This window comes from Pelobates fuscus, chromosome 4 (genome assembly GCF_036172605.1).
Source record: "Pelobates fuscus isolate aPelFus1 chromosome 4, aPelFus1.pri, whole genome shotgun sequence".
NCBI classification, from domain to species: domain Eukaryota; kingdom Metazoa; phylum Chordata; class Amphibia; order Anura; family Pelobatidae; genus Pelobates; species Pelobates fuscus.
The window spans coordinates 391,150,849-391,173,795 of record NC_086320.1 but is presented as its reverse complement, the minus strand read 5'-3'; the positions used below and the strand labels follow the sequence as shown (position 1 = coordinate 391,173,795).

General features: G+C 50.1%; 1 protein-coding gene across 4 annotated transcripts in view; it reads right to left on the bottom strand.

Annotated features, from left to right (window-relative positions):
* AGAP3 (ArfGAP with GTPase domain, ankyrin repeat and PH domain 3) overlaps window positions 1-22,947 on the bottom strand; it is a 255,558-nt gene that overhangs the window by 32,504 nt on the left and 200,107 nt on the right. For all 4 annotated transcript variants that reach the window (XM_063452953.1, XM_063452952.1, XM_063452950.1 and 1 more), the window contains 2 exons: window positions 5,927-6,031; window positions 3,739-3,868 (listed from right to left, as the gene is read on the bottom strand). In XM_063452953.1, coding sequence (XP_063309023.1) covers window positions 3,739-3,868; window positions 5,927-6,031 — 235 coding nt within the window. The remainder of the gene's footprint in view (window positions 1-3,738; window positions 3,869-5,926; window positions 6,032-22,947) is intronic.

The following is a 22,947-nucleotide window of genomic DNA, read 5'->3' as shown; positions in this document are numbered from 1 at the left end:
GCAGTGTGCATTCTACATACAGCCACAGTGTTCAGAGAGGATGAGACAGCCGTGTCCATTCTACATACAGCCACAGAGTGTTCAGAGAGGATAAGACAGCCGTGTCCATTCTACATACAGCCACAGAGTGTTCAGAGAGGATAAGACAGGCCGTGTCCATTCTACATACAGCCACAGAGTGTTCAGAGAGGATAAGACAGCCCTGTCCATTCTACATACAGCCACAGAGTGTTCAGAGAGGATAAGACAGGCCGTGTCCATTCTACATACAGCCACAGAGTGTTCAGAGAGGATGAGACAGGCCGTGTCCATTCTACATACAGACACAGTGTTCAGAGAGGATAAGACAGGCCGTGTCCATTCTACATACAGCCACAGTGTTCAGAGAGTATAAGACAGGCCGTGTCCATTCTACATACAGCCACAGAGTGTTCAGAGAGTATAAGACAGGCCGTGTCCATTCTACATACAGCCACAGAGTGTTCAGAAAGGATAAGACAGGCCGTGTCCATTCTACATACAGCCACAGAGTGTTCAGAAAGGATAAGACAGGCCGTGTCCATTCTACATACAGACACAGAGTGTTCAGAAAGGATAAGACAGGCCGTGTCCATTCTACATACAGCCACAGAGTGTTCAGAGAGGATGAGACAGCCGTGTCCATTCTACATACAGCCACAGAGTGTTCAGAGAGGATAAGACAGCCGTGTCCATTCTACATACAGCCACAGAGTGTTCAGAGAGGATAAGACAGGCAGTGTCCATTCTACATACAGCCACAGAGTGTTCAGAGAGGATAAGACAGGCCGTGTCCATTCTACATACAGCCACAGAGTGTTCAGAAAGGATAAGACAGGCCGTGTCCATTCTACATACAGACACAGAGTGTTCAGAAAGGATAAGACAGGCCGTGTCCATTCTACATACAGCCACAGAGTGTTCAGAGAGGATGAGACAGCCGTGTCCATTCTACATACAGCCACATAGTGTTCAGAGAGGATAAGACAGCCGTGTCCATTCTACATACAGCCACAGAGTGTTCAGAGAGGATAAGACAGGCAGTGTCCATTCTACATACAGCCACAGAGTGTTCAGAGAGGATAAGACAGGCCGTGTCCATTCTACATACAGCCACAGAGTGTTCAGAGAGGATGAGACAGCCGTGTCCATTCTACATACAGCCACAGAGTGTTCAGAGAGGATAAGACAGGCCGTGTCCATTCTACATACAGCCACAGAGTGTTCAGAGAGGATGAGACAGCCGTGTCCATTCTACATACAGCCACAGAGTGTTCAGAGAGGATAAGACAGCCGTGTCCATTCTACATACAGCCACAGAGTGTTCAGAGAGGATAAGACAGCCGTGTCCATTCTACATACAGCCACAGAGTGTTCAGAGAGGATAAGACAGGCCGTGACCATTCTACATACAGCCACAGAGTGTTCACAGAGGATAAGACAGGCCGTGTCCATTCTACATACAGCCACAGAGTGTTCAGAGAGGATAAGACAGGCCGTGTCCATTCTACATACAGCCACAGTGTTCAGAGAGGATGAGACAGGCCGTGTCCATTCTACATACACCTACAGAGTGTTCAGAGAGTATAAGACAGGCCGTGTCCATTCTACATACAGCCACAGAGTGTTCAGAGAGGATAAGACAGGCCGTGTCCATTCTACATACAGCCACAGAGTGTTCAGAGAGGATAAGACAGGCCGTGTCCATTCTACATACAGCCACAGAGTGTTCAGAGAGGATAAGACAGCCGTGTCCATTCTACATACAGCCACAGAGTGTTCAGAGAGGATAAGACAGTCCGTGTCCATTCTACATACAGCCACAGAGTGTTCACAGAGGATAAGACAGGCCGTGTCCATTCTACATACAGCCACAGAGTGTTCAGAGAGGATAAGACAGGCCGTGTCCATTCTACATACAGCCACAGAGTGTTCAGAAAGGATAAGACAGGCCGTGTCCATTCTACATACAGCCACAGTGTTCAGAGAGGATGAGACAGGCCGTGTCCATTCTACATACAGCCACAGAGTGTTCAGAGAGGATAAGACAGGCCATATCCATTCTACATACACCTACAGAGTGTTCAGAGAGTATAAGACAGGCCGTGTCCATTCTACATACAGCCGCAGAGTGTTCAGAGAGGATAAAACAGACCGTGTCCATTCTACATACACCTACAGAGTGTTCAGAGAGGATAAGACAGGCCGTGTCCATTCTACATACACCTACAGAGTGTTCAGAGAGGATAAGACAGGCCGTGTCCATTCTACATACAGCCACAGAGTGTTCAGAGAGGATGAGACAGCCGTGTCCATTCTACATACAGCCACAGAGTGTTCAGAGAGGATGAGACAGCCGTGTCCATTCTACATACAGCCACAGAGTGTTCAGAGAGGATGAGACAGCCGTGTCCATTCTACATACAGCCACAGAGTGTGCAGAGAGGATGAGGCAGCCGTGTCCATTCTAATACAGCCACAGAGTGTTCAACCAGGATGAGACAGCCGTGTCCATTCTACATACAGCCACAGAGTGTTCAGAGAGGATAAGACAGCCGTGTCCATTCTACATACAGCCACATAGTGTTCAGAGAGGATAAGACAGGCCGTGTCCATTCTACATACAGCCACAGTGTTCAGAGAGGATAAGACAGCCGTGTCCATTCTACATACAGCCACAGAGTGTTCAGAAAGGATAAGACAGGCCGTGTCCATTCTACATACAGCCACAGAGTGTTCAGAGAGGATAAGACAGCCGTGTCCATTCTACATACAGCCACAGAGTGTTCAGAGAGGATAAAACAGACCGTGTCCATTCTACATACACCTACAGAGTGTTCAGAGAGGATGAGACAGGCCGTGTCCATTCTACATACAGCCACAGAGTGTTCAGAGAGGATGAGACAGCCGTGTCCATTCTACATACAGCCACAGAGTGTTCAGAGAGTATAAGACAGGCCGTGTCCATTCTACATACACCTACAGAGTGTTCAGAGAGTATAAGACAGGCCGTGTCCATTCTACATACAGCCACAGAGTGTTCAGAGAGGATAAGACAGCCGTGTCCATTCTACATACAGCCACAGTGTTCAGAGAGGATAAGACAGCCGTGTCCATTCTACATACAGCCACAGAGTGTTCAGAGAGGATAAGACAGGCCGTGTCCATTCTACATACAGCCACAGAGTGTTCAGAAAGGATAAGACAGCCGTGTCCATTCTACATACAGCCACAGTGTTCAGAGAGGATAAGACAGGCCGTGTCCATTCTACATACACCTACAGAGTGTTCAGAGAGGATAAGACAGCCGTGTCCATTCTACATACAGCCACAGAGTGTTCAGAGAGGATGAGACAGGCCGTGTCCATTCTACATCCAGCCACAGTGTTCAGAGAGGATAAGACAGGCCATATCCATTCTACATACAGCCACAGAGTGTTCAGAGAGTATAAGACAGGCCGTGTCCATTCTACATACAGCCGCAGAGTGTTCAGAGAGGATAAAACAGACCGTGTCCATTCTACATACACCTACAGAGTGTTCAGAGAGGATAAGACAGGCCGTGTCCATTCTACATACACCTACAGAGTGTTCAGAGAGGATGAGACAGGCCGTGTCCATTCTACATACAGCCACAGAGTGTTCAGAGAAGTAAAAATTGGCTGTGGGTATTCTACAACCACTACGTCTGTTTGCAGTGAATAGAGGGAAGTACAGTACCTGTATGTGCAGTGATTTGAGAGCTGCCTCCTGGGGGCGCACATGAGGCCCTGGGTGGTCTCTTGCCAGGAACTTTCACTGTTGTACGAAGCAAGTCAATCTGTTTCCCATGAATATTCTGCATATAATCCTGTGACCAAAGGCAGGCATTACATTGCATCAAGGTAAACAAAATTCAATATATGGACCGTGCATCGACATACAGACTGCGTGTCAATATACGGACCGTGCATCGACATACAGATTGCGTATGAGAGGGTGGAGGAGTTTGTTGGGCGGGGGGTGAGGGTCTGGATGGGCTTCTTGGGCGGGGCGTGAGGGTTTGGACGGGTTTGTCGGACGGGTTTGTCGGGCGGGGGGTGAGGGTTTGGAAGGGTTTGTTGGACGGGGGTGAGAGTCTGGATGGGCTTGTCGAACGGGGGTGAGAGTCTGGATGGGCTTGTCGGGCGGTGGGTGAGAGAGTGGAGGGGTTTGTAGGGCGGTGGGTGAGAGAGTGGAGGCGTTTGTCGGGCGGTGGGTGAGAGAGTGGAGGCGTTTGTCGGGCGGTGGGTGAGAGAGTGGAGGGGTTTGTCGGGCGGTGGGTGAGAGAGTGGAGGGGTTTGTCGGGCGGTGGGTGAGAGAGTGGAGGGGTTTGTCGGGCGGTGGGTGAGAGTTTGGATAGGTTTGTCGGGTGGGGGGTGAGAGGGTGGAGGAGTTTGACAGGCGTGGGGAGTGAGAGTTTGGATAGGTTTGGATCGGCTTCTTGGGTGGGGGGTGAGGGTTTGGACGGGTTTGTTGGCCGTTGGTGAGGGTTTGGAAGGGTTTGTCGGGCAGGGGTGAGGGTTTGGAAGAGTTTGTGGGGCGGGGGTGAGAGTCTGGATGGGCTTGTCGGGTGGGGGGTGAGAGAGTGGAGGGGTTTGTCGGGCGGGGGGGTGAGAGAGTGGAGGGGTTTGTCGGGTGGGGGGGTGAGAGAGTGGAGGGGTTTGTCGGGCGGGGGGGTGAGAGAGTGGAGGGGTTTGTCGGGCGGGGGGGTGAGAGTTTGGATAGGTTTGTCGGGCGGGGGGTGACAGGGTGGAGGAGTTTGACAGGCGTTGGGGGGGGGAGAGTTTGGAGAGGTTTGGATGGGCTTCTTGGGCGGGGGGTGAGGGTTTGGACGGGTTTGTCGGGCGGGGGGTGAGGGTTTGGAAGGGTTTGTCGGGCAGGGGGTGAGGGTTTGGAAGGGTTTGTCGGGCAGAGGGTGAGGCTTTGGAAGAGTTTGTTGGGCGGGGGTGAGAGAGTGGAGGGGTTTGTCGGGCGGGGGGTGAGAGAGTGGAGGGGTTTGTCAGGCCGTGGGTGAGAGAGTGGAGGGGTTTGTCGGGCGGTGGGTGAGAGAGTGGAGGGGTTTGTCGGGCGGTGGGTGAGAGAGTGGAGAGGTTTGTCGGGCGGTGGGTGAGAGAGTGGAGAGGTTTGTCGGGCGGTGGGTGAGAGAGTGGAGGGGTTTGTCGGGCGGTGGGTGAGAGTTTGGATAGGTTTGTCGGGTGGGGGGGTGAGAGTTTGGATAGGTTTGTCGGGCGGGGGGGTGAGAGTTTGGATAGGTTTGTCGGGCGGGGGGTGAGAGTTTGGATAGGTTTGTCGGGCGGGGGGTGAGAGGGTGGAGGAGTTTGAAAGGCATGGGGGGTGAGAATTTGGATAGGTTTGTCGGGCGGGGGGGGTGAGAGCTTGGTTGGGTTTGTCGGGCGGGGGTGAGAGTTTGGTTGGGTTTGTCGGGGGTGGGGGTGAGAGTTTGGTTGGGTTTGTCGGGCGGGGGTGAGAGGGTGGAGGAGTCTGACAGGTGGGGGGGTGAGAGTTTGGTTGGGTTTGTAGGGTGGGGGGTGAGAGGGTGAAGGAGTTTGACATGCGGGGGTGTGTGAGAGTTTGGTTGGATTTGTTGGGTGGGGGGTGAAAGGGTGGAGGCGTTTGACAGGCAGGGGGGGGGAGTGAGAGTTTGGTTGGATTTGTTGGGTGGGGGGTGAAAGGGTGGAGGCGTTTGACAGGCAGGGGGGGGGGGAAGAGTTTGGTTGGGTTTGTCGAGCCTTTTGAATAATAAGGAAGGGTGGAACAGCTATGGAGTACAATGAATGGTGGATAACCACTTAGCCAGATTCCTCTGCTGAGGATTTTTATAGAAAGCAAGTTTCTGGCATTACGGTACTCTGCTTACATTCAGTGGGTGAAAGAAGGAGTCACTCACATGTAGACTTGGATGGTAAGTTAATACTCCATTATCGCACAGCGTGACATATTTCTTCTTCCATTCCTTATTCAGAGACTTTCCACTTCTCTTCAGCAGCACACCCTGAGAACAGAAGAAATGGAATTAAAGAATGTGCACCTCCCAACAGGGCGGCCATGCAGAACATTCAGCACAATGCGGGAAGGCATGCAGCACACACAGAACCATGCACACCATGCAGGAAGGCATGCAGCACACACAGAACCATGCACACCATGCAGGAAGGCATGCAGCACACACAGAACCATGCACACCATGCAGGACACAGAGAACCATGCACACCATGCAGGAAGACATACAGCACACACAGAACCATGCACACCATGCAGGAAGACATGCAGGACACAGAGAACCATGCACACCATGCAGGAAGACATGCAGGACACAGAGAACCATGCACACCATGCAGGAAGACATACAGGACACAGAGAACCATGCACACCATGCAGGAAGACATACAGGACACAGAGAACCATGCACACCATGCAGGAAGACATGCAGGACAAAGAGAACCATGCACACCATGCAGGAAGACATACAGGACACAGAGAACCACGCATGCCATGTAGAACATACAGCGCAATGTAGGAAGACATGCAGCACACACAGAACCATGCACACCATGCAGCGCAATGTAGGAAGACATGCAGCACACACAGAACCATGCACACCATGCAGCGCAATGTAGGAAGACATGCAGCACACACAGAACCATGCACACCATGCAGCGCAATGTAGGAAGACATGCAGGACACAGAACCATGCACGCCATGCAGAACATACAGCGTAATGCAGGAAGGCATGCAGCACACACAGAACCATGCACACCATGCAGCGCGATGCAGGAAGACATGCAGGACACAGAGAACCATGCACGCCATGCAGAACATACAGCGTAATGCAGGAAGACATGCAGCACCCACAGAACCATGCATGCCATGCAGGAAGACAAGCAGAACTTAAAGTACTATGTGAGAAGGACGAGTAGAGCTTGTAGTCACAGGCTCATCAAACATGCAAAGTGCACAGTACCATGTGGGGGCAAGTACCATGAAAGCAGCACCAAGACTGGCAGAAATGTACAGCACATTGAGGGGAGAGATGCAGAGTGCACAGTATGTAGGAGGCACCAACAGACACAGTACACAAACAATCACAGAGCAGACATGCCAGACCAAGCAACACAGCATGGAGACACAAAGTATAGCACATCAAGGCAACAGCGATGTATATCTGCAGACCTCAGAGACAGCGATGTATATCTGCAGACCTCAGAGACAGCGATGTATATCTGCAGACGTCAGAGACAGCGATGTATATCTGCAGACCTCAGAGATAGTGATGTATATCTGCAGACCTCAGAGATAGCGATGTATATCTGCAGACCTCAGACAGTTATACAGCACGGCTCAGAGATAGCGATGTATATCTGCAGACCTCAGACAGCCATAGAGCACAGCTCAGAGAAAGCGTTGTATATCTGCAGACCTCAGAGACAGCGATGTATATCTGCAGACCTCAGAGACAGCGATGTATATCTGCAGACCTCAGAGACAGCGATGTATATCTGCAGACCTCAGAGACAGCGATGTATATCTGCAGACCTCAGAGACAGCGATGTATATCTGCAGACCTCAGAGACAGCGATGTATATCTGCAGACCTCAGAGACAGCGATGTATATCTGCAGACCTCAGAGACAGCGATGTATATCTGCAGACCTCAGAGACAGCGATGTATATCTGCAGACCTCAGAGATAGCGATGTATATCTGCAGACCTCAGAGACAGCGATGTATATCTGCAGACCTCAGAGACAGCGATGTATATCTGCAGACCTCAGAGACAGCGATGTATATCTGCAGACCTCAGAGACAGCGATGTATATCTGCAGACCTCAGAGACAGCGATGTATATCTGCAGACCTCAGAGACAGCGATGTATATCTGCAGACCTCAGAGACAGCGATGTATATCTGCAGACCTCAGAGACAGCGATGTATATCTGCAGACCTCAGATATAGCGATGTATATCTGCAGACCTCAGACATAGCGATGTATATCTGCAGACCTCAGAGGCAGCGATGTATATCTGCAGACCTCAGAGATAGCGATGTATATCTGCAGACCTCAGAGACAGCGATGTATATCTGCAGACCTCAGAGACAGCGATGTATATCTGCAGACCTCAGAGACAGCGATGTATATCTGCAGACGTCAGAGACAGCGATGTATATCTGCAGACCTCAGAGATAGTGATGTATATCTGCAGACCTCAGAGATAGCGATGTATATCTGCAGACCTCAGACAGTTATACAGCACGGCTCAGAGATAGCGATGTATATCTGCAGACCTCAGACAGCCATAGAGCACAGCTCAGAGAAAGCGTTGTATATCTGCAGACCTCAGAGACAGCGATGTATATCTGCAGACCTCAGAGATAGCGATGTATATCTGCAGACCTCAGAGATAGCGATGTATATCTGCAGACCTCAGACAGCGATGTATATCTGCAGACCTCAGAGACAGCGATGTATATCTGCAGACCTCAGAGATAGCGATGTATATCTGCAGACCTCAGAGATAGCGATGTATATCTGCAGACCTCAGAGATAGAGATGTATATCTGCAGACCTCAGAGATAGCGATGTATATCTGCAGACCTCAGAGATAGCGATGTATATCTGCAGACCTCAGAGATAGCGATGTATATCTGCAGACCTCAGAGACATCGATGTATATCTGCAGACCTCAGAGATAGCGATGTATATCTGTAGACCTCAGAGATAGCGATGTATATCTGCAGACCTCAGACAGTTATACAGCACGGCTCAGAGATAGCGATGTATATCTGCAGACCTCAGACAGCCATAGAGCACAGCTCAGAGAAAGCGTTGTATATCTACAGAGCTCAGAGATAGCGATGTATATCTGCAGACCTCAGAGACAGCGATGTATATCTGCAGACCTCAGAGACAGCGATGTATATCTGCAGACCTCAGAGACAGCGATGTATATCTGCAGACCTCAGAGACAGCGATGTATATCTGCAGACCTCAGAGACAGCGATGTATATCTGCAGACCTCAGAGACATCGATGTATATCTGCAGACCTCAGAGACATCGATGTATATCTGCAGACCTCAGAGATAGCGATGTATATCTGCAGACCTCAGAGATAGCGATGTATATCTGCAGACCTCAGAGATAGCGATGTATATCTGCAGACCTCAGAGATAGCGATGTATATCTGCAGACCTCAGAGATAGCGATGTATATCTGCAGACCTCAGAGATAGCGATGTATATCTGCAGACCTCAGAGATAGCGATGTATATCTGCAGACCTCAGAGATAGCGATGTATATCTGCAGAGATAGCGACCTCAGAGATAGCGATGTATATCTGCAGAGACAGCGATGTATATCTGCAGACCTCAGAGATAGCGATGTATATCTGCAGACCTCTCAGACAGCGATGTATATCTGCAGACCTCAGAGACAGCGATGTATATCTGCAGACCTCAGAGACAGCGATGTATATCTGCAGACCTCAGAGATAGTGATGTATATCTGCAGACCTCAGAGATAGCGATGTATATCTGCAGACCTCAGACAGTTATACAGCACGGCTCAGAGATAGCGATGTATATCTGCAGACCTCAGACAGCCATAGAGCACAGCTCAGAGAAAGCGTTGTATATCTGCAGACCTCAGAGACAGCGATGTATATCTGCAGACCTCAGAGATAGCGATGTATATCTGCAGACCTCAGAGATAGCGATGTATATCTGCAGACCTCAGACAGCGATGTATATCTGCAGACCTCAGAGACAGCGATGTATATCTGCAGACCTCAGAGACAGCGATGTATATCTGCAGACCTCAGAGATAGCGATGTATATCTGCAGACCTCAGAGATAGCGATGTATATCTGCAGACCTCAGAGATAGAGATGTATATCTGCAGACCTCAGAGATAGCGATGTATATCTGCAGACCTCAGAGATAGCGATGTATATCTGCAGACCTCAGAGATAGCGATGTATATCTGCAGACCTCAGAGACATCGATGTATATCTGCAGACCTCAGAGATAGCGATGTATATCTGTAGACCTCAGAGATAGCGATGTATATCTGCAGACCTCAGAGATAGCGATGTATATCTGCAGACCTCAGAGACATCGATGTATATCTGCAGACCTCAGAGATAGCGATGTATATCTGTAGACCTCAGAGACAGCGATGTATATCTGCAGACCTCAGAGATAGTGATGTATATCTGCAGACCTCAGAGATAGCGATGTATATCTGCAGACCTCAGACAGTTATACAGCACGGCTCAGAGATAGCGATGTATATCTGCAGACCTCAGACAGCCATAGAGCACAGCTCAGAGAAAGCGTTGTATATCTACAGAGCTCAGAGATAGCGATGTATATCTGCAGACCTCAGAGACAGCGATGTATATCTGCAGACCTCAGAGACAGCGATGTATATCTGCAGACCTCAGAGACAGCGATGTATATCTGCAGACCTCAGAGACAGCGATGTATATCTGCAGACCTCAGAGACAGCGATGTATATCTGCAGACCTCAGAGACATCGATGTATATCTGCAGACCTCAGAGACATCGATGTATATCTGCAGACCTCAGAGACAGCGATGTATATCTGCAGACCTCAGAGATAGCGATGTATATCTGCAGACCTCAGAGATAGCGATGTATATCTGCAGACCTCAGAGATAGCGATGTATATCTGCAGACCTCAGAGATAGCGATGTATATCTGCAGACCTCAGAGATAGCGATGTATATCTGCAGACCTCAGAGATAGCGATGTATATCTGCAGACCTCAGAGATAGCGATGTATATCTGCAGAGATAGCGACCTCAGAGATAGCGATGTATATCTGCAGAGACAGCGATGTATATCTGCAGACCTCAGAGATAGCGATGTATATCTGCAGACCTCTCAGATAGCGATGTATATCTGCAGACCTCTCAGATAGCGATGTATATCTGCAGACCTCAGAGATAGTGATGTATATCTGCAGACCTCAGACAGCATAGAGCACGGCTCAGAGATAGCGATGTATATCTGCAGACCTCAGATAGCCATAGAGCACGGCTCAGAGGTAGCGATGCAGAGCTCAGATAGCCACATAGAGCACGGCTCAGAGACAGCGATGTATATGTGCAGAGCTCAGACAGCATAGAGCACGGCTCAGGGATAGCGATGCAGAGCTCAAACAGCATAAAGCACAGCTCATAGAAAGCAATGTTTATCTGCAGAGCTCAGACAGCCAGAGAGCACGGCTCAGAGATAGCGATGGAGATCTGCAGAGCTCAGAAATAGCAATGTATTTCTGCAGAGCTCAGACAGCCATAGAGCACACAGCTCAGAGATAGCGTTGTATATCTACAGAGCTCAGAGATAGTGATGTATATCTGCAGAGCTGAAACAGTCAGAGCACGGCTCAGAGATAGCGATGTATATCTGCAGAGCTCAGAGATAGCGATGTATATCTGCAGAGCTCAGACAGCATAGAACACAGCACAGAGATAGCGATGTATATGTGAAGAGCTCAGAGATAGGGATGCAGAGCTCAGACAGTTATACAGCACAGCTCAGAGATAGCGATGTATATGTGCAGAGCTCAGACAGCATAGAATACAGCACAGAGATAGCGATGTATATGTGAAGAGCTCAGAGATAGGGATGCAGAGCTCAGACAGTTATACAGCACAGCTCAGAGATAGCGATGTATATCTGCAGAGCTCAGCGATAGCGATGTATATCTGCAGAGCTCAGATAGCCATAGAGCACGGCTCAGAGATAGCGATGTATATCTGCAGAGCTCAGATAGCCATAGAGCACGGCTCAGAGATAGCGATGCAGAGCTCAGACAGCATAGAGCATGGCTCAGAGAAAGCGATGTATATCTGCAGAGCTCAGATAGCCATAGAGCACGGCTCAGAGATAGCGATTTATATGTGCAGAGCTCAGATAGCCATAGAGCACGGCTCAGAGATAGCGATGCAGAGCTCAGACAGCATAGAGCAAGGCTCAGAGATAGCGATGTATATCTGCAGAGCTCAGAGATAGCTATGTATATCTGCAGAGCTCAGAGATAGCTATGTATATCTGCAGAGCTCAGATAGCCATAGAGCACGGCTCAGAGATAGCGATGTATATGTGCAGAGTTCAGATAGCCATAGAGCACGGCTCAGAGATAGCGATGCAGATCTCAGACAGCATAGAGCATGGCTCAGAGATAGCGATTTATATGTGCAGAGCTCAGATAGCCATAGAGCACGGCTCAGAGATAGCGATGTATATCTGCAGAGCTTAGACAGACATAGGGCAATGTTATGCGGTGCGCTGTGTTGCTGGGGGGTGCGTGTTACAGGGTGCACAGCGTTGCTGGGGGGGGCGTGTTACAGTGTGCGCAGCGTTGCTGGGGGGGGGGAGTGTTACAGGGTGAGCAGCGTTGCTGGGGGGGGGGGAGTGTTACAGGGTGCGCAGCGTTGCTGGAGGGGCCGTGTTACAGTGTGCGCAGCGTTGCTGGAGGGGCCGTCTTACAGGGTGCGCAGCGTTGCTGGAGGGGTAGTGTTACAGTGTGCGCAGCGTTGCTGGAGGGGCAGTGTTACAGTGTGCGCAGCGTTGCTGGAGGGGCAGTGTTACAGGGTGCGCAGCGTTGCTGGAGGGGCCGTGTTACAGGGTGCGCAGCATTGCTGGAGGGGCCGTGTTACTGTGTGCGCAGCGTTGCTGGAGGGGCAGTGTTACAGGGTGCGCAGCGTTGCTGGAGGGGCCGTGTTACAGTGTGCGCAGCGTTGCTGGAGGGGTAGTGTTACAGTGTGTGCAGCGTTGCTGGAGGGGCCGTGTTACAGGGTGCGCAGCGTTGCTGGAGGGGCAGTGTTACAGGGTGCGCAGCGTTGCTGGAGGGGCCGTGTTACAGGGTGCGCAGCGTTGCTGGGGGGGCAGTGTTACAGTGTGCGCAGCGTTGCTGGAGGGGCAGTGTTACAGGGTGCGCAGCATTGCTGGAGGGGCCGTGTTACAGTGTGCGCAGCGTTGCTGGAGGGGCAGTGTTACAGTGTGCGCAGCGTTGCTGGAGGGGCAGTGTTACAGGGTGCGCAGTGTTGCTGGAGGGGCCGTGTTACAGGGTGCGCAGTGTTGCTGGAGGGGCCGTGTTACAGTGTGCGCAGCGTTGCTGGAGGGGCAGTGTTACAGTGTGCGCAGCGTTGCTGGAGGGGCCGTGTTACAGTGTGCGCAGCGTTGCTGGAGGGGCAGTATTACAGTGTGCGCAGCGTTGCTGGAGGGGCAGTATTACAGTGTGCGCAGCGTTGCTGGAGGGGCAGTGTTACAGTGTGCGCAGCGTTGCTGGAGGGGCAGTGTTACAGTGTGTGCAGCGTTGCTGGAGGGGCCGTGTTACAGGGTGCGCAGCGTTGCTGGAGGGGCCGTGTTACAGGGTGCGCAGCGTTGCTGGAGGGGCCGTGTTACAGTGTGCGCAGCGTTGCTGGAGGGGCAGTGTTACAGGGTGCGCAGCGTTGCTGGAGGGGCCGTGTTACAGTGTGCGCAGCGTTGCTGGAGGGGCAGTGTTACAGTGTGCTCAGCGTTGCTGGAGGGGCAGTGTTACAGGGTGCGCAGCGTTGCTGGAGGGGCAGTGTTACAGGGTGCGCAGCGTTGCTGGAGGGGCCGTGTTACAGGGTGCGCAGCGTTGCTGGAGGGGCCGTGTTACAGTGTGCGCAGCGTTGCTGGAGGGGCAGTGTTACAGGGTGCGGAGCGTTGCTGGAGGGGCCGTGTTACAGTGTGCGCAGCGTTGCTGGAGGGGCAGTGTTACAGTGTGCGCAGCATTGCTGGAGGGGCAGTGTTACAGTGTGCGCAGCGTTGCTGGAGGGGCAGTGTTACAGTGTGCGCAGCATTGCTGGAGGGGCAGTGTTACAGTGTGCGCAGCATTGCTGGAGGGGCCGTGTTACAGTGTGCGCAGCATTGCTGGAGGGGCCGTGTTACAGTGTGCGCAGCGTTGCTGGAGGGGCAGTGTTACAGTGTGCGCAGCATTGCTGGAGGGGCAGTGTTACAGTGTGCGCAGCGTTGCTGGAGGGGCCGTGTTACAGTGTGCGCAGCGTTGCTGGAGGGACAGTGTTACAGGGTGCGCAGCGTTGCTGGAGGGGCCGTGTTACAGTGTGCGCAGCGTTGCTGGAGGGGCCGTGTTACCGCGTGCGCAGCGTTGCTGGAGGGGCCGTGTTACAGTGTGCGCAGCATTGCTGGAGGGGCCGTGTTACAGTGTGTGCAGCGTTGCTGGAGGGGCTGTGTTACAGGGTGCGCAGTGTTGCTGGAGGGGCAGTGTTACAGTGTGCGCAGCGTTGCTGGAGGGGCTGTGTTACAGGGTGCGCAGTGTTGCTGGGGGGGCAGTGTTACAGGGTGCGCAGCGTTGCTGGAGGGGCAGTGTTACAGTGTGCGCAGCGTTGCTGGAGGGGCCGTGTTACAGTGTGCGCAGCGTTGCTGGGGGGGGCAGTGTTACAGGGTGCGCAGCATTGCTGGAGGGGCCGTGTTACAGGGTGCGCAGTGTTGCTGGGGGGGCAGTGTTACAGGGTGCGCAGCGTTGCTGGAGGGGCAGTGTTACAGGGTGCGCAGCGTTGCTGGGGGGGCAGTGTTACAGGGTGCGCAGCGTTGCTGGAGGGGCCGTGTTACAGTGTGCGCAGCGTTGCTGGAGGGGCCGTGTTACAGTGTGCGCAGTGTTGCTGGAGGGGCAGTGTTACAGGGTGCGCAGCGTTGCTGGAGGGGCCGTGTTACAGGGTGCGCAGTGTTGCTGGAGGGGCAGTGTTACAGGGTGCGCAGTGTTGCTGGAGGGGCAGTGTTACAGTGTGCGCAGCGTTGCTGGAGGGGCCGTGTTACAGGGTGCGCAGTGTTGCTGGGGGGGCAGTGTTACAGGGTGCGCAGCGTTGCTGGGGGGGGGCAGTGTTACAGGGTGCGCAGCATTGCTGGAGGGGCCGTGTTACAGGGTGCGCAGTGTTGCTGGGGGGGGCAGTGTTACAGGGTGCGCAGCGTTGCTGGAGGGGCCGTGTTACAGGGTGCGCAGTGTTGCTGGGGGGGCAGTGTTACAGGGTGCGCAGCGTTGCTGGAGGGGCAGTGTTACAGGGTGCGCAGCGTTGCTGGGGGGGCAGTGTTACAGGGTGCGCAGCGTTGCTGGAGGGGCAGTGTTACAGTGTGCGCAGCATTGCTGGAGGGGCCGTGTTACAGTGTGTGCAGCGTTGCTGGGGGGGGCAGTGTTACAGGGTGCGCAGCATTGCTGGAGGGGCCGTGTTACAGGGTGCGCAGCGTTGCTGGAGGGGCCGTGTTACAGGGTGCGCAGTGTTGCTGGAGGGGCAGTGTTACAGGGTGCGCAGTGTTGCTGGAGGGGCCGTGTTACAGGGTGCGCAGTGTTGCTGGAGGGGCAGTGTTACAGGGTGCGCAGCGTTGCTGGAGGGGCTGTGTTACAGGGTGCGCAGTGTTGCTGGAGGGGCAGTGTTACAGTGTGCGCAGCGTTGCTGGAGGGGCCGTGTTACAGGGTGCGCAGTGTTGCTGGGGGGGCAGTGTTACAGGGTGCGCAGCGTTGCTGGAGGGGCAGTGTTACAGTGTGCGCAGCGTTGCTGGAGGGGCCGTGTTACAGTGTGCGCAGCGTTGCTGGGGGGGGCAGTGTTACAGGGTGCGCAGCGTTGCTGGAGGGGGAGTATTACAGTGTGCGCAGCGTTGCTGGAGGGGCCGTGTTACAGTGTGCGCAGCGTTGCTGGGGGGGCAGTGTTACAGTGTGCGCAGCGTTGCTGGGGGGGGCAGTGTTACAGTGTGCGCAGCGTTGCTGGGGGGGCCGTGTTACAGTGTGCGCAGCGTTGCTGGAGGGGCAGTGTTACAGGGTGCGCAGCGTTGCTGGAGGGGCAGTGTTACAGTGTGCGCAGCGTTGCTGGAGGGGCCGTGTTACAGGGTGCGCAGTGTTGCTGGAGGGGCAGTGTTACAGGGTGCGCAGTGTTGCTGGAGGGGCCGTGTTACAGTGTGCGCAGCGTTGCTGGGGGGGCCGTGTTACAGTGTGCGCAGCGTTGCTGGGGGGGCAGTGTTGCTGGAGGGGCAGTGTTACAGGGTGCGCAGCGTTGCTAGGGGTTCAATATGTTTAACACATTATGTCACTTTGGCATGATGACAGTTGATTACTAACTCTCAGCACACAGCTTTCAGTAATGTCAATACCAATGTTGTTTGAAGCTCACACCAAGGAGAGTAAAGCGGTGAATGTCCTATTTAATAGTTGCATTTCTATGGTGCTATCAGACTGCCACCAAGTGGCCATTTCAGGGAATAGCATACTCTGAGCAGAACAGACCTTGCCCCATTACACCTTAAATAAAATCAGCAAATTAACCCTTTAACCAGTGCAGATAAGAATGCTCCAATTCTTTAAATAATTTTTTCCCCCACTCAAAATGTATTTTTGTAAATTTATTAAAAACGTTGACATGAGACTTCCCTTTCCTATGACATTTAAAATATAGCTCTGATATTTCCCATTTGTCTGGATAATCTTTGAGATGTTCTACACTTTGATTGGAGTCTGCCTGTGACAAATTCAATTACTGGATTTTTCCATGAATAAAACTATGTTTTTTTTAGTCTAAAATTGGGTGTCGTCTTATACACGGAATGTGACTGCAGGGGTGCGTGGGGCCTCCGTTAAGATGGTGCTACGGCCCACACACATACCTGGTCTCCCTTCCACCGATTTACTTCTGAATACTGTGTCAAGGAGAAAGAGGTCCCTATATGAGTGGGAGCTGCAGCAAACATCTCCACCAACGGAGCCAAGTCAAGCCATAAGGAGCAGCCATACTAAGGTAGGTCCTGCTTTCTGATTTATATTTATGGGGGAGGAAATGGGGATCAGAGGGAATACTACTGTGATGTCCCAGCGTGCCCTCACACCACCTGCTGCATTGTGGGAGCTGTAGTCTCCCAGCGTGCCCTCACACCACCTGCTGGATTATGGGAGCTGTAGTCTCCCAGCATGCCCTCACACCACCTGCTGCGTTGTGGGAGCTAAAGTCTCCCAGCATGCCCTCACACCACCTGCTGCATTATGGGAGCTGTAGTTTCCCAGCATGCCCTCACACCACCTGCTGCATTATGGGAGCTGCAGTCTCCCAGCATGCCCTCACACCACCTGCTGCATTATGGGAGCTGTAGTCTCCCAGCATGCCCTCACACCACCTGCTGCATTATGGGAGCTGTAGTCTCCCAGCATGCACTAAAGAGCCAATAACTTCACAGAGTACCCTAACACAGTGAGGCATGACAATCAGAAGTGTGTTGTTCTCTTCAGAAGTCATCTCTAAAATATCAAAGTTGTTCTATTTGATGTTTAAAATATTGATTTCCTAAAGAATCACTATAGTGTCAGGAAAACAAAGTGGTTTTCCTGACACTATAGTGCCCTGAGGGTCACCCACCCTCAGGGTCCCCCTCCCGTGGCGCTGAAGGTTAAAACCCCTTCAGCAGCTTACCTTATTCCAGTGCTGGGCTTCCTCGGCGCTGGTGACCTCTCCTCCCACTCTGACGTCAGCTCTCCCATCCAATGTCACAGGAGCCGAATGCAAGTGCCACGCGCATTCAAAGTGTCCATAAGAAAGCATTTCTCAATGCTTTCCTATGGCCGCTCTATGCGATGGAGGCATAATATGCCTCCAGCGTTGCAAATGCGCCTCTAGTGGCTGTCCAGAACACAGCCACTAGAGGCAGGCTTAACCCCAAATGTAAACATAGCAGTTTCTCTGAAACTGCTATGTTTGCATCTGAAGGGTTAAAACCTGAGGGACTTGGCACCCAGACCACTTCATCGAGCTGAAGTGGTCTGGGTGACTATAGTGTCCCTTTAATTTTCGGCTCAAAAAATCTTATACACAGAAACATACGGTACTTGGACAAGATTTGGAAAGGCTTGCACCGGTCTATATACGGTCTCACAGCTGTAAGTGGAGATCAGAGCAAACGACAAGCCTTGGGATCAAACGACCTGCCTGCAGAGACAGGACAGGATTGAGTTGAGGCATAGATCTGTGGACGGCTACAAAATATTTTAACAAAAAAACAATCCTGCGCTCAAACTCGCTCTACTCCTGGGCGGCAGCAACGACCATAGTAGACCCAATACATATAAAATATTTTTTGCTGCACTGAAGATTTCCAAGAGCACAGTGGCTGCCGTAATTCTTAAGGGGACACTGTAGGCACCCAGACCACTTCAGCTCATTGAAGTGGTCTGGGTGCAATGTCCCATGTCCCTTAACCCTAATTGGTAATTATTAACTCCACCTACAGTGGCTGTCTACCACTGAATAATCCTTTAATATGGGGAAATCCTAATGCGAGCGTGGCCATTGTCACGCATGTGCATTAGGCCTCCCCTGCCAGCAGGGGAGGAGCGTGGGCGGTGCCTGACCCAACGCTGAGGGACATTGTCATTGGATTCGGGTAATTGACTGAAGCGGTTTTAACGCCTTCAGCAAAGCGGGAGGGGGGCACTGTAGGATTCAATAGTGTCAGGAAAATGGGTTTGTTTTCCTGGCACTATAGAATCCCTTTAAATGGAAGAAGTTATGAACAACCAGGACTCTTCCTAGGGTTGGCTGTCTGACCATACTGAGCAACCGGGGAATAAGCCCTTGGTAAGAAAGGTGACCAAGGAACCAATTGTCACTCTGGCTGAGTTAGAGAGCTCATGTGTGAAGATGCGAGGAAACCTTATTCTCTAGTCTGATGAAATGAAGATTAAACTGTTTGGCATTAATGCAAAGTGTCCTGTCTGGAGGAAACCAGGCACCTCTCATCATGTCATGGCCTCCAGACATGACACATACTGGGAGAATGTTCAGGGCTTACAATAAGCTGAAAGATTCAAAATACAGAGATATCGTTGATGAAAACCTGGTTCGGAGCACCCAAGACGTCAGACTGGGCTAAGGTTCCAACAGAACACGGACCATAAGCTCACAGCAACACAACGCAAGAGTGGTTTAGGGACAATTCTGTGAATGCCTCTGTGTAGCCCAGCCAGAGTCAGGGTTTGAACCCTATGTCTCTGGAGATACTCCATCCAACCTGACAGAGCTTGACAGGATCTGCAGATATTCGTGGCAGAAATTACCCAGATCCAGGGAGGCAAAGCTTGTTGCACCAAACCCAAAAAGACTTGAGGCTGTAATCGGTAACAATGGATCGGTTACACCACAATGGATTTGAACTGAGACAATTGATATATAATTGAAGTGCAGACTTTCAGCTTTAATTTCAGGGTGTTGAACAAAAATGTAGTATGAGAGGTTAAGGAATTGCCTCCATTTTCATGCATTCATGCACGGTGCCCTTATTTCAGAGAATCAAATGTAATTAGAAGAATTGCCACAATCATAAATAAATTGTTAATTTGTATTACTTTGTCGAGAATCCTTTGAAGGAAATGACTGCTTGAAGACCGAAACGCAGAGACATCCCCAAATACTGTTTTTCTCCTTTGTGATGCTTTTCCAGGCCTTTACTGCACTGTCTTCCGATGTTGTTGGTTCGTGTGTCTTTCTACCTAAAGTTTTGTCTTTGGCAAGTGAAATGCGTTCTCAATCCGGTTGAGATCAGGTGATTGACTCGTCCATTCAATTTCTTTGCCTTAAAAAACTACTGGGTTGCTTTCACAGTATGTTTTAGGTCATTGGCCATTTGTAAATTGAAGACCCGTTCAAGCTCAGTAGACAATATATCCCTATACACATCAGAATTCATCCGGTTGCTTCTGTTTTCTGTCGCATCATCAACAATCCCCAGTGACATCGGAAGCCATGCATGCCCATGCCATCATACTGCCTCCACCGTGTTTTACAGATGTGGTATGCTTTGGATCATAAACCATTCTCCACACTTTTTTCTTCCCATTATTCTGATACAGGTTGACCTTTGTTTCATCTGTCCTAAGAATGCTGATCCAGAACTGGGATGGCTTTTTTAGTTTTTTTTTTGGCAAAGTCTAATCTGGCCTTTCTATTCTTGAGAATTATGAATGGTTTGCACCTTGTTGTGAACCCTCTGTATGTGCTTTTGTAAAGTCTTTTTCTTTATAGTAGACTTGGATAATGACATACCTAACTCCTGGGGAGGGCTCTTCACTTGGCTGGATGTTATAAAGGGGTTTTTCTTTATAGTAGACTTGGATAATGATATACCTACTGTGACGAGGTGCCCCTCGCCACTGGGCATTGGAGAGGACTGATTGCCAGCCTCCTGCCACATGACTATGGCCATGGGGTGTATGGCCCTTTAAAACCATTACTTGGTCTAGTGCTGGCCCTTTAGAAACAATGTATGGACATATTGAATCTTTTGGGACACTTTCTGCCCTTTGAATCCATGGGAAGGTGTGCCTCTTCCCCTCCCTCTGTCCCATTGTTCTCCAGCAGGGTGTTGTCCCAGGGACACTGCCAAACCAGTTGGTACTGGCTGTTTTGTCCCTCCTCGGTCAAAATATGACTTCCACCTATCTCCTGAACCACTTAACCGATTCAAGTGAATTTTGGTAGTTTGTCCCCAAATTCTGATGGTTCTAAAAATATAAGTTATTGATATCGCATGTAAACTCACAAAGTTAAAAAAAATGGCATAAAAGTATGTTTCTTAGCTTGGAGATAATTGAGTTGATACAGTAATTAACTCAATTATCTCCCAAGCAGAGGGGAGGATTCTCATTGTAAAAAGTGGGTGTGCTTATCCATGTGCCTTTATTTTATTGGTTGTTAAATTTACAGTTCCAGTGCCCCACAAGGTCCACGTGGGTGGTAACCTTGCTGGGAAAGTTGTTTTTCTTTTTGGTAGACTTGGATAATGATATACCTACCTCCTGGAGAGGGTTCTTCACTTGGCTGTATGGTATAAAGGTGTTTTTCTGTATAGTAGACGTGGATAATGAACCCTCCTGGAGAGGGTTCTTCACTTGGCTGGATGGTATAAAGGGTTTTTTCTGTATAGTAGACGTGGATAATGAACCCTCCTGGAGAGGGTTCTTCACTTGGCTGGATGGTATAAAGGGTTTTTTCTTTATCACTGAAAGGAGCCTATGTTCATCCACCACTTATTTTCCGTGGACATCCAGGCCTTTTTTTTGCGGTAGAGCTCACCAGTCTGTTCTTTTTTTTTTCTCAGAATGTATCAAACTGTTGATTTGGCCACTCCTAATGTTCTTTCTATCTCTGTGATGGATATTTTTTTAGCCTAATGATAGCCTATTCCACTTGACTGCATGCGGGTTCAAAGCAACACCTTCCACTCCTGGAATCAACATTTTACCTGCTTAATTGATGAAGAAATGGAGGAATAGCCAACCAACACTTGTTCATGAAACAGCTTTTGATTTTTCACTTTTCCCTTGAAAAAGAGGAGGCTACATATTCAAGAGCTATAAATTCTAAACCCTTCCACCAATTTAGATGTGAACACCCTCAAATTAAAGCCGAGAGACTGCACTTTAAGCCCATATTCATTATCTAACTGTAACTTAAATTTATTTCGGTAAACCGCAGAAATTAAAAAAATTGTGTTGGTATCCAATTATTTCCAGACCTAACTATATATGATGAGTTGTAGAGATATTTAAATGGTAACCTAGATTTTTTTTTTCAAAAACCTTTAAGATATACATATATATATATACACACACAGCATCTCACAAAAGTGAGTACACCCTTACATTTTTGTAAACATTTATATATTTTCATGTGACAACACTAAAGAAATGACACACTGCTTTGGGAAATAGACGTATGAGTGCTGCCAGCATTGCTGCAGAGGTTGAAGGGGTTGAGGGTCAGCCTGTCAGTGCTCAGATTATACGCTGCACACTGCATCAAATTGGTCTGTGTGGCGAAACCAACCTCGCCACTGTGCATTGGAGAAGCCTGCCCGCCTCCTGCCTGCTGACTATGGCCCCTGGGAGATTTGACCCTTTAAATACAGTATTTGGGCATATTGTATTTTATTATGCTGCTGCTGGCCCTTTAAGAACCATCTGGGGACATACTGTGACTTTTGGGAACAATGCCCCTTTAAGACTATGGCCCTTGGAAGATATTGCCTGTTAAAGACTTCTTTAGCAGATTGGATTTTAAAAGACTTGCTGCCCCTTTAAATTGTATTGGAGCAGTTCTGCAGCTTTAAATTGGTACTTCGGATGCAGCCGAAGTGCCAAAGTGGCCGCCATTCGATAAACGAACACGTGGCGGCGGCCATCTTTGTTCATTTGCACGAGGTCAGCGGTATGTGTAGCCAAATCCATGGAACTGAAATTGGCTACACATTTCAACAAACACCGCTGACCCTTACCTTCTCCTACACTCCGTATTCAGCTGCAGAGACTAAGTCCCGTTCGGCAGTTTGAACTCACTGCTATACTAAGCTAAATGCAAAAACAGCCCCGTTCGTGCATTCGAATGGGACTTAGTCATTTTTCTGTGTAAAATAGACCAACCGCACAGCCGAAATCTATGGAACTGTTTTAGGCAGGAAAATGTGCTTGCGGTCGGTCATAAAGGACTCCCAGCTAACTTTTTATTTACTGGATGGATTTGTCTGATTTTTGAGTATGTTTATACGCTGATTAAAAATATGTAATTTTTATGAAGATTGGATGTATATTTTTAAAGTTATAGTACATATATAAAAACTGTATTTTTCCTGCTTGTGATAATGTTAACCCATTGTGTACCATAATTAGATCACAGGCCGAGGTGAAGATTTTGTGTGTAATTGCTGGGAGTGTTTTCTGTAATGTACGTGTGTTATTGGTTGCTCTGTAAAACCCTGTGGGCAGTACCAAGTTTGTGGATTGGGAATAAAAGAGGCTGTATGTGCCAGTACAGTCAGTTCTGCTTGACCTCAAAACAAAGTGTCGTCTCGTTATTGGGGGAATTGGATTGTATGCT